Here is a 12,459-nt window from a genome sequence, read left to right on the forward strand (position 1 = left end):
TTCCTTGAGTACAGCAGGTTAAGCAAGTCAATCTTTCAACAAATGGATGTGGGCATTTTTAGCTCAACTAATAAAAATGAATTAAAAATATTTAAAAAGAAAGTTGCCCATTACTGTCTCCAAAAATTGCTAAAAAGCAACACTTTACAGTCATTGACAAGAGCACTATATTTTATAGTTTGACCATTACCAGAAGAGAAAAAGGTTATTCTTCCCTTTTGTTCTAACAGTTTATTTTAAATTGTTTTAAAAAGATACTAATATAAAAATATGACCAAAAAAGAAGGTCAGCAAAGAACATATTTATAAGTTAACTTAGAGTATTTAAAATCACTAGGAAAATGTAAATTGCTCAGTACCAACATGATCTCCATAGAATTATGGCATACCTCGTAATGGCCTTCTTCATTCTCCTGAATATGGAAACCCGCAGAGCTGGGACATTTCTGAGGAGTGACAGGAATATTGTCACTTTTGTTGTGTGAGTTACACTGAAAGAGATTACCAAATAATTGTGACAAACTATTCTATATTAAGAGTGTCTATTGAGAGACATGGTTTGCTAAGCTTCTAATGAAGGAGGTTCCTGTGAACTATCAGGGGTCTTCCTCAAGTAAGTACATGCATTCATATTGAGCCTGTACCAAAAAGGTAAAAAATGGTCCCAGGATAAACAAATTGTGTTTTCACTAAAACTAAAGAAATCTAAGATGTAGTTATTTTACTCCTTCTATTGCAATATTTATTTACTATACTTACAATTTTAGTAGCTAAAGCTTGTATGATGTAATTATTTGTGTGAGGTATTATTCAAATGCTTGATATATATCACATATTATTAAATTGTGACATAGATATTATTATCCCCAGTTACAGATGAGAGAAATGAGACATAAAAATATTTATTTTCCCAAAGTTGGGCTACTACTCAGATCATTCTTCATATCTTCCATATCTATGTCCTTTATAAATGATACATTTGAAACAGACAAAACTGAAAAATTAAAAGTTAAAGGTCTTAAAGTATTATTTCACATTTTTTCTGTAGCAAATGCAAAATATTTTTAAAAACATGTTGACTAAATTAATTCACCTATAAATGAATATGAATTTTAAAAAAAGATATCATAGAATGGCTTGGCTTTTCTCCATGAAAATATTAAAATGATTATTTACCATATTCCTCCAAAAGTTGTTTTGTGTGACAACAAGATATAATTTACTTTCTGTTATCCTTGCCTCCTTCTTTACTAAATCTCTTACTAGTTTCATGGCTGCTTGATCATTTATTAAACATAATATTGGGTTTCTAAGGTCTCCACTTTAATAAAAAACATTGTAGTGCCTCCCCAAAAGGCTCATCACTGACATATAACCTTTCTTCTCCCATAAGACTACAAAGGTATGTATAGATTTTTATGACATAAGTAGGGGAGATAATATTTTTCAAGGTAGAATGCCACTGTTTTGGTTCACCAGTGAAATTTTACTTTCCCCATCCCAAAAAACAAACTTACAAAATTACTTTCAAAACCATTTTCAAAAGCAAGTGAGTTTTAGAGTTTAGTATAATCAAGGTCAGTATATTTTAATCTCAAAACCACCATTTTATATTTTATATATTTATACGTATTTTAAAATATTCACATTACATGTTTTAAAGCTTAAATGTTTTTATTTTAAACTCAGAGAAAGAGCAAATATTCTGAAAATAATTTCAAAATATCCTTCATTACATTTCAAGCATCTCAATTATTAATTACCTCATTTATTTTTGTTTGTTTAAGAGACTCTGCAATATAGCAGAGTAGGAAAGCATGACTCTGAAACCTAAGCCTATATTAGAAACCTTTGTCATGAAAAAGAATATATGCCTGTCCTCTCTACAATAACATCATTTTAACCCTGTTTAAAACCTACCTCCTCTAGGAACTTGTTTTGGGTAATAAAACAAATGGTGATTGCATTTAACCTCTGTTTATAATCTTAGTGACTTAGGTATAATTCGTAAAACACTGGTCTGCCAGTATTAATTCTTAGAATGTGCCTGAGTTTGTGTGAACAACTTCACTGTTAATTATGAAGGTCAATCTTTGGTATCTCTCCACAATGAGAGATACCAGCTTTCAAAAAAGTTTAGGTTTAAAAGTTATCTTCATCTGTGATGGTCTTAGACATTTTAATCTCTCAATTCATGTCCCTCACTTTTCCTCATATCTATTCATGCTGATTAATCTTTTTAAAACCTCTCATGTATTATGCAGTTTTTCTCCTTAGAAACATTTCCGCAATTCCTGTGACCCAGCAGTGGTTCTCATCCTGCCTGTACGTAGAATCACTCAGGGAACTTTAAATAAAGTGTCGCTGACTGAGCCCCACCTCACGCCAGATAAATTAGAGCTAAGGCAAAACTATTTTTGAAATCCCCAGGTAATTCTTGTGTGTAGCCAAGAGTTTAGAATCCCTGGGTTAAAGTTTTCATTTCTTTTCTGGCCTCAGGACACTATAGGGAATTTTAGCCTCACTCCTCTTTCAATCTGATCTCTTGTTAATCCTTTTCCTTATTTAACCCATTGTGGATTATGTGATTATTTTATTTTATTATTTTTTTTTGGATGCCTCACAATGCCTCTGAAATTGGAAAAAAAATCCTATGTTTGCATAATACTTTATATCTTTACATATAAATTTTATGTATTATCCACAAGAAACCTCTGCAGAGAGAGGCAGAAAATGTAATCCTACTTTAACAGATGGGGAGTGCAGAGGTTCAGATAGATTCAAAGGCCTCTGTGCAAGGATTTGACCATTGAAATCACTCCTATGTAACAGGACTTGGGATTTGGCTATCCTGACATTTCTCCCTTAAGGGATTTATTCATTTGCTTATTCATTCACATCTTCTATTCTATTTGTTCATTTGTTTGATCATCAGATATTTGCTGAGTGCATGCTTTGATTCAGGATTTTAGTGTTTCACCAAGATATGGTATTTCATATCTGCAATGGTCTCACACTAGCAGTGAAGTATAATTGGAAACAAAGAACCATCATGATAAGCATAAGTTGCTAAGGGACAGAGAAAAGAGAACTGTGAGACTCCAGTGAGTCTAGTCTTGAAAAATGTGCTGATGAGGGAATCATGGCCAGTACATTTAGGACAGAACGATCAGCATATGTAAAGGCTAGAGACATGAATTCCCCAGACTTGCCTATGAGCGGCAAGTAGTTCAATAATGCTTTAACCATGGATCGTGTGAGCCATGCCATGAGAATAGGGACAGGGGTTATTAGTACATGAAATTTAACGGTTAGACCAATGATGAGAAGTTACAGAATTGGACTGTAATATGAGAGATGACAACCAAATAATGGAATGGTACTTTATATACAGTGGGTACCAAAGGTGAGCTTTTATCTTCATTCCTTCCCTACTTCCCTAAGGCAGTGATATTATGTAAGCAAAACGAATGCATTTGCAATACAACTTACACTCAGGTAAGTCCTTCCATCTAAACAAGATTTTACCACAATCCCTTTCTTGAGTCTAATTATTTAGCAGCCTCTTATAAACAGAGGCATTAACAGAATAGTTAATGGCATCCAAGGAAAAGTTTAATTCACTGTAATGTTATCACTTTTTAAACTTTTTCAGTGTTATAAGGCCTCCAGGGATTACAAATCTATGAATCAGAGTGAAAAAGAAAGCAAAAATAGCACTGTAAAGAATATTTTGAGAGCCAATATTATTAATAGCCCAAACATTAAGGAAACACATTCTTAAGGGAAAAACAATTTAATTGCTATGTATTCTTCCCAACAAATTTCTAGTTCAATGACAGTTACAGCTGAAAATAGATTGAAAGTTTATTTAAAAGTCTTGAGATTTCATCAACTAGAATTTTTCCATTTTCCAAATTTGATACAAATAACTATAAAATGAGTTATGGTCAAGATAGATTTGCTAAATCAGATTTAATATTGAGGGATTCATATGTACATCAAATTTAAGAGAGGTAGAGTTCTCTAACAACAATCATATTAAATGGAGATCAATGTAAATACATTTATTTTATACTTTCAATTCTATTTCATATTTTCCATTTAATAGTATCTATTTTATTATGTGTATAACTCTTCCCACCCTTAAACACTTGTCATAATTCCTGGGAAATTGTCATTCACTCTCAATAGAAATACCTACACAAATCTGGCTCACAATAAGGAATATTAGTTCTTTCATTTTTGATACAAATTCCTAAGGAAGTACTTCATAGTCAAAATATCAAGAGAAAAACTACAACAGTAACAAAAGCAACAAAAGTTTTATGAAAAATTTTATAACCATGAAGTTAAACACTGCTGTTTTCTTTGCTACAAAGGGGATTCTTTACATGTTTCCACCCAACTCTATAGTAGTAGCCTCTTACTCCTCCTACGTTCTTGCAAATTCAAGGTTGTTTCCCCAAAATCAATAGTGTTATTACAAAATCTGTGCAGTCATTATACAGGCGGCCACCTTGTGTTTTTATGCTATAGGTTTCATTAAATAACAATTCCTTTTGTTAAAGCTTCTCACAGAAACTATTATTCCTACTCATTTTAAGAAACTAGAGATTGCTTTCATGAAGAGTTAGTAAACATTCTTCAGTTTTTAATACAAAAGTTCTAAACATCAGTAAAAGATTCACATTTGCAGAAACGAATCTAAAGACTTGTCTGCACTTGGTATCTTCAATCTCTCCACCCATTCCTTTGTACAGCCCATGTGTGTCAAGTTTTTATCACCTCTTATAGTAACTGAAGGGCAATTCACAGTCCTCTTCTCACTTGACACAACTGATAATTCCTTCCTTCCAGATGCATTTGTGTCACTCGCCCTGCAAGGGCCCACGAACTCCTGGGTGTCCTTTTATCGCTCACGCTTTCCTTCTGGAATCATGTAACTGTTCATGTTGGTATTGTCATTGCTAAAACTGAAAAGTTTGGAGAAAATGAAGCTTACTTCCCTAGGAAGTACGTTTTCTGATGGCATTCTCCACTGGTTTCCAATTCTAAACTACTTTCTCAAACAGACACATGAACCATTTACTATTCATAAACAGACAAAGGAAGGGCTTTTCAAATGTTCCTAAACATGCTTATATCAAACCATATATTTTTATGAGTATTTCAGGAAACTGATAAAGTTTATATTTTAAGAGATCCACAGCATATGCTCCGATTTCTGAAAATTTGTTCTAATCACTGAATGTCCTGAAACTTACTCTGTCTCAAATCAGGAAGCCTTGAGCTTGTATTTCCTGTTTGTCTCTAATATCTTCTATGAATCCTTCTTTATTGGCTTATTGTCCTGTCATTATTAAATACGCTTGGAAAACAAAGTTAAAATGCTCATCAAGGTATGTTAACACATAGGTAGTTGCCTTGTGTAATGCATATTTTGATTCAAAATGAAAATGCAGTATAATAAATTTTAAAGCTAAACACCACATAAATAGTATTTGGTTTTAAAATCATAGAAATACAGATGGCTAGAATATATATCAGTGTAGAGATTACTTATATAGAATAAGGAAAAATGATGAACCATAAAAGGATCCAAGGGCTTCCCAAGTGGTCCTTGTGGTAAAGAACTTGCCTATCAGTTCAGGAGAGGTAAGAGACATGGGTTTGATCCTTGGATCAGGAAGATCCCCTGGAAGAAGGCATGGTAACCCACTGCAGTATTCTTGCCTGGAGAATCCCATGGACAGAGGAGTCTGGTAGGCTGAAGTCCATGGGGTAACAAAGAGTCAGACATGACTGAACCAACTGAGCATGCATGCAGACAAAAGGATGCAGAAAGGAATGTCACCTGCATCAGCAGCGTAAAGGTATCTGCTTGTTTATTTTGTTTTTTAAAAAAATGCTTTGCCCCTCTTCTTTTCCTTAAAAAAGTATTTTTCTTAAAAAAATTGGAGACAGAAATATCATAAAATATTAACATATGTTAATTCTGGGTACTAAGGACATAGGTATTTTCCTTACTTCTCTTTACTTTTTCTGAGTTTTTCAAATACCTGAAAATGAGTCAGTACATAGAAAAAGAATTAGCATGGCTTTGTTAAAAATTTGTTCCATCCACTTCAACAAAATTGTAGATAATGGTTATAAAAATGGCTTTATGATCTATAAAATCTTGAAATAATGCATCTTCAGAAGTAAAGGTACTATGTGGAAGATAAATCTCTTCAGATCTGGCTCAGGATCAATCCTCTCCTTTTCAGTAGAAAATGTTTTTCTAAAGCTAGTTGAGGAACATGCTGGTTTTCTTCCTAGGGTACTGTGGCTACTTTCTCTGAATATGTTTTGTTTTCTTTCACTTCACAAGAGAACATGATCCTCCTGTTGACAATTTACTACAATGCCTGCAGCATTACGAGGTATTTCATAAGTATTTTAAGTGAAAATTTTAAGTGAAATGAAAGAATACATGAAAAAAAAAGCAAGACTTTTTGCAGAGACTTATATTCACCTAGATTATTTTGGCTTCTAACTCCCTGGGTAATAATTTCTTGGTAGCTATTTTCTTTTTTCTTTTAGTCTTTTGTCCCCAGCAGACAAATTCATTGCAAAATGAGTATTCCCCAAACCTACACTTTGTGTTGTAAACGCTAAGACAAAAATATAGTGTGTTCATCTCATAGATTGAGAGAGTACCTGCAGTAAAAACAATTAAAAAAGCAATAGATTTAGTCATCATGCTTTGTTTATCAAACTGGACCTTTGGTAATTCATGAAGTGAAGTGGAGTGAAGTCAAAGTCCCTCAGTCGTGTCCGACTCTTTGTGACCCCGTAGACTATACAGTCCATGGAATTCTCCAGACAAGAATAGTGCAGTGGGCAGCCGTTCCCTTCTCCAGGAGATCTTCCCAACCCAGGGATCAACCCAGGTCTCCCACAGTGCAGACACATTCTTTACCAGCTGAACCACAAGGGAAGCCCTCAGTAATTCATGGCAGGAAGCAATTTCTTCACAATAATATGTCACGTAAGTGGATACATTTGAATTGATCTACCGCATATATGAACAAATTAGCTCCTGTTCAACTTCTTGGCCCTGCACAATTTGACTACCCAGGAGACTTTGCCCATCCAGTCTTGGTTCTTCCAGGGCATCAGACACCCCAGGGGTATGCAAGTTAACTGGGATCTACTTCAAAACTACTTGAACTGGCCAATAACCCTCTGCTTTACGTAAATTCCCCTCCACTCTATTCACAGTCCCCATCCTATATCTCCTTTCAGTCTGGAGATAGCCTTTCTTCTCCTTTCTTGAGGTCCCAAAGGTGCCTCCTCCCCTTCCATCCTTAATAGCACTTGCTGTCTCCTCTGTCCCAAGAAGCATTTCCATTTTTAGTCCAGGTTCACAGAGGCTAGCCAGATGGAGGCAGTCACTGTTGCTCAATGAACAGGGAGAAGTTGACTGCTCCATGTGGAATTTATGAGAAAACAAAGGCTGATTTTATATAGCCTTTTGGCATAGGCCATTAAATAGACCAGATGGCTTCCCTCAATTATAGTTTCCTGTAACAAGTGGTATTAACAGACAAAAATAAGTATTTCTTATTGTGCACTTTGTTATGCAAGCAGGTTACTTTTAAAATATTAGTATAATATTTACTTCTAGCTACTATTATTATAATACACTAAATGGAGTCAATTTATTCTGAAACAGTTAAAATATAGGAATATTTTGTAAAAAATCATAACAAATATAAGTTAAAAAGAGGATTGGAAAAATAAGAATGTGGAATTAATGTTTGATGAAATTCAGTAAGTAATTTAAGTTAAGAATACCAGACCACCTGATCTGCTGCTCAACATCACTCATTATCAGAGAAATGCAAATCAAAACCACTATGAGGTACCATTTCACACCAGTCAGAATGGCTGCGATGAAAAAGTCTACAAGTAATAAATGCTGGAGAGGGTGTGGAGAAAAGGGAACCCTCTCACACTGTTGGTGGGAATGCAAACTAGTACAGCCACTATGGAGAACAGTGTGGAGATTCCTTAAAAAACTGGAAATAGAACTGCCTTATGATCCAGCAATCCCACTGCTGGGCATACACACTGAGGAAACCAGAAGGGAAAGAGACACATATACCCCAGTGTTCATCTCAGCACTGTTTATAATAGCCAGGACATGGAAGCAACCTAGATGTCCATCAGCAGATGAATGGATAAGAAAGCCGTGGTACATATGCACAATGGAGTATTACTCAGCCATTAAAAAGAATACATTTGAATCAGTTCTAATGAGGTGGATGAAACTGGAGCCTACTATACAGAGTGAAGTAAGCCAGAAGGAAAAACACCAATACGTATACTAACGCATATATATGGAATTTAGAAAGATGGTAACAATAACCCTGTGTACGAGACAGCAAAAGAGACACTGATGTATAGAACAGTCTTATGGACTCTGTGGGAGAGGGAGAGGGTGGGAAGATTTGGGAGAATGGCATTGAAACATGTAAAATATCATGTATGAAACGAGATGCCAGTCCAGGTTCGATGCACGATACTGGATGCCTGGAGCTAGTGCACTGGGATGACCCAGAGGGATGGTATGGGGAGGGAGGAGGGAGGAGGGTTCGGGATGGGGAACACATGTATACCTGTGGTGGATTCATTTTGATATTTGGCAAAACTAATACAATTATGTAAAGTTTAAAAATAAAATAAAATTTAAAAAAAAAAAACATAGGAAAAGGAGTACGTCAAGGCTGTATATTGTCACCCTGTTTATTTAACTTATATGCAGAGTACATCATGAGAAACGCTGGACTGGAAGAAACACAAGCTGGAATCAGGATTGCCGGGAAAAATATCAATAACCTCTGATATGCAGATGACACCACCCTTATGGCAGGAAGTGAAGAGGAACTCAAAAACCTCTTGATGAAAGTGAAAGAGGAGAGTGAAAAAGTTGGCTTAAAGCTCAACATTCAGAAAACCAAGATCATGGCATCTGGTCCCACCACTTCATGGGAAATAGATGGGGAAACAGTGGAAACAGTGTCAGACTTTATTTTTCTGGGCTCCAAAATCACTACAGATAGTGACTGCAGCCATGAAGTTAAAAGACGCTTACTCCTTGGAAGAAAAGTTATGACCAACCTAGATAGCATATTCAAAGGCAGAAACATCACTTTGACAACAAAGGTTCACCTAGTCAAGGCTATGGTTTTTCCTGTGGTCATGTATGGATGTGAGAGTTGGACTGTAAAGAAGGCTGAGCCCCGAAGAATTGATGCTTTTGAACTGTGGTGTTGGAGAAGACTCTTGAGAGTCCCTTGGACTGCAAGGAGATCCAACCAGTCCATTCTGAAGGAGATCAGCCCTGGGATTTCTTTGGAAGGAATGATGCTAAAGCTGAAACTCCAGTACTTTGGCCACCTCATGTGAAGAGTTGACTCATTGGAAAAGACTCTGATGCTGGGAGGGATTGGGGGCAGGAGGAAAAGGGGACGACAGAGGATGAGATGGCTGGATGGCATCAATGACTCGATGGACGTGAGTCTGAGTGAACTCCGGGAGTTGCTGATGGACAGGGAGGCCTGGCGTGCTGCGATTCATGGGGTTGCAAAGAGTCAGACACGACTGAGTGACTGATCTGATCTGATCAGATGAAAACTTTTTCTCCCTTTGTTTAGGAATTCTTCATAAGCTATTTCAAAATTTAATGAACTCTATCATAGACTGACAGACATTTTTCAAACAATTGTAACCATTTAATAAAAAAGTATAGGTGAGAGGTATCATAACCAAGAAATAGCTTTCTCCCAGTGTGTTATTGCTTAAGTGGTATTTGAAAGCAATACATCGATATAAATATCTGGTTACTAAAAATATTTAGCAACTCTGTATATTGTTCATTTCCTGAGGATACCTGAAAATTGCATACTTTCCTTCTAGGCAATGACTTTCAAGGCTTTTTTTAGTGGACAATTGACAAATGCAGAGCTTGAGATGGAGATAAAGATATATTCCCAAAAGAATCATAAAGTTTTTGAAGGGGCTACATTAAGCTGAATTTTATCTTCTTTTATCAACATAATACTTAATGACGTTTGGAATAAAAGGAAAATAATTTTATAGTTCTATAGAAATTTTGGTAATTTAGTTAAAAATTAAGCAATAGCATCCTATGTCAAAATTATGCAGCAGCTTTCCTCTAAATGTGTAACAGCAGAGCAAACTTCTGTGAACTGAGCACTGAGTGTGCCAGGGTGCTGGGTACATGAGTATGAACTCAATTTTGCTAAATAAATAAATACATACATGAATAAGGTCATATATTTCCTCACATCCAGTTATAAATTGTCTTATAAGCAATTACTACTAAGCTCTCTAATATAATACAGATAAACTGGATACAGTTATAGGTCATTACTCACCAAGGAACAGCAGTGCAAAACTACCTTTATGAAGACCACAAATTGTAGCTTTCTGCACATTACAACACTTTCTTTAAGTGGTTCATGGATGTTATGTAGTTTTATGTACCCCTTTTGACCCAGTTGCTATGGGCATGCATAGAAATAAAAACCCTCAGAAAGTACACTTCAAATACCAATATTCCATGCTTTATAACTTCTCCATTGGTTTCTTCCTTGTATTATTACCTTACTATAAAGCCATTTCACAAGAGCAGTAAGACATTGAAAGATTTTAAATTACAAAAGACGGCATGTTATGTTGCTTGAGCAAAGCCTCATTAATGCCAGTCAGCATTGCATACTGCAAATTAATTCTGCATTTTAAATACATGGAACCCTTTACAGCTCCAGACACTTAGGAAGAGAGGCTAACTTCTGTCTAAACATATTCTAAGGAACACAATAACAGACATTTTCAGTACCAGGATCAATCAAGATTATTCACGTTATATTTTTAATTCCAGACATTTTTTTATAGTTTATCTTTTTAATTTTTGCTATAAAATCCCTTATAATTTTTCATGTATTTATAACTTAATTTTATTTATAGTTTGAAGGGAAACAAAACTAAAATTGTCTCAACACAAGAAAAATAGAGTGAGTAAAAATAGTTTTAATATTTCAAATACAAAGGGAGAGGTCATTTTAGAAATGTTCATTGGGAATTTGAAAATGATCTTTCTGTTATATTTCTGGCCTGAATTGAAAGCTTCAGGGAAGGAAAATGATGAGTTTCATTTTCACTCTTAGGTAATTAATGTCCACGAAAGTCAATGTATTTTTTTTAATTGGTTAATATTTCCAGGGAATTCTAAAAGAGTATCAAATACAAAGGACAGAAATGGTAAGGAACTAACAGAAGCAGAAGAGATTAAGAAGAGCTATAAAGTATACACAGAAGAAATGTGCAAAAAAGGTCTTAATGACACAGATAACTATGATGGTGTGGTCATTCACCTAGAGCGGAACAACCTGGAGTGTGAAGTCAAGTGGACCTTAAGAAACAAAGTTAGGAACAAAGCTAGTGGAGGTGACCAAATTCCAGCTGAGCTATTTCAAATCCTAAAAGACGATGCTGTTAAAGTGCTGCACTCAACAAGTCAACAAATTTGGAAAACTCAGCAATGGTCGTAGGACTGAAAAAGGTTGCTTTTCATTCCAATTCCAAAGACTGTTCCAAAGAATGTTCCAAATACCATATGATTGCACTCATTTCATATGCTAGCAAGGTTATGCTGAAGATCATTCAAGCTAGGCTCCAGCATTATATGAACCTAGAACTTCCAGATGTACAAGTTGGGTTTAGAAAATGCAGAGGAACCAGAGATCAAATTGTGAACACTTGCTGGATCTTGGAGAAACCAAAGGAGTTCCAGAAAAACATCTGTTCCATTGACTACACTAAAGCTTTTGACTGTGTGACTCAAAACAAACTGTGGAAAATTCTTAGAGATGAGAGTATCAGGCCACCTTACCTGTCTCCTGAGAAACCTGTATGCAGGTTAAGAAGCCGTTAGAACTGGACATGAGACAACAGACTGGTTCAAAACTGGGAAAGGAGTATGATAAGGCTGTGTGATGTCACCCTTCTTATTTAACATATGCAGAATACCTCTTATGAAATGCTTGGCTGGATTAACACAAGCTGAAATCAAGATTGCCAGAAGAAATATCAACAACTTCAGATATGCAGATGACACCACCCTTATGGCAGAACCTGAAGAAGAACTAAAGAGTCTCTTGATGAAAGAGAAAGAGGAGGGTGAAAAAGTTGGCTTAAAGCTCAACATTCAGAAAACTAAGATCATGGCATCCGGTCCCATCACTTCGTGGCAAACAGATGGGGAAACAGTGGAAACAATGGCAAGGAGATCCAACCAGTCAATCCTAAAGGAAATCAGTCGTGAATATTCATTGGAGGGACTGATGCTGAAGCTGAAACTCCAATACTTTGGTCCCCTGATGCAAA

The 12,459-nt window shown here is 35.6% G+C and overlaps 1 protein-coding gene across 2 annotated transcripts in view; it reads right to left on the reverse strand.

The window, feature by feature from the left end:
* Positions 1–12,459, reverse strand: part of PCDH9 (protocadherin 9) — a 1,155,874-nt gene that overhangs the window by 736,722 nt on the left and 406,693 nt on the right. For both annotated transcript variants that reach the window (XM_070380570.1, XM_070380569.1), the window contains exon 3: positions 390–491. In XM_070380570.1, coding sequence (XP_070236671.1) covers positions 390–491 — 102 coding nt within the window. The remainder of the gene's footprint in view (positions 1–389; positions 492–12,459) is intronic.

This window comes from Bos mutus, chromosome 12 (genome assembly GCF_027580195.1).
Source record: "Bos mutus isolate GX-2022 chromosome 12, NWIPB_WYAK_1.1, whole genome shotgun sequence".
In the NCBI taxonomy this organism is placed as follows: domain Eukaryota; kingdom Metazoa; phylum Chordata; class Mammalia; order Artiodactyla; family Bovidae; genus Bos; species Bos mutus.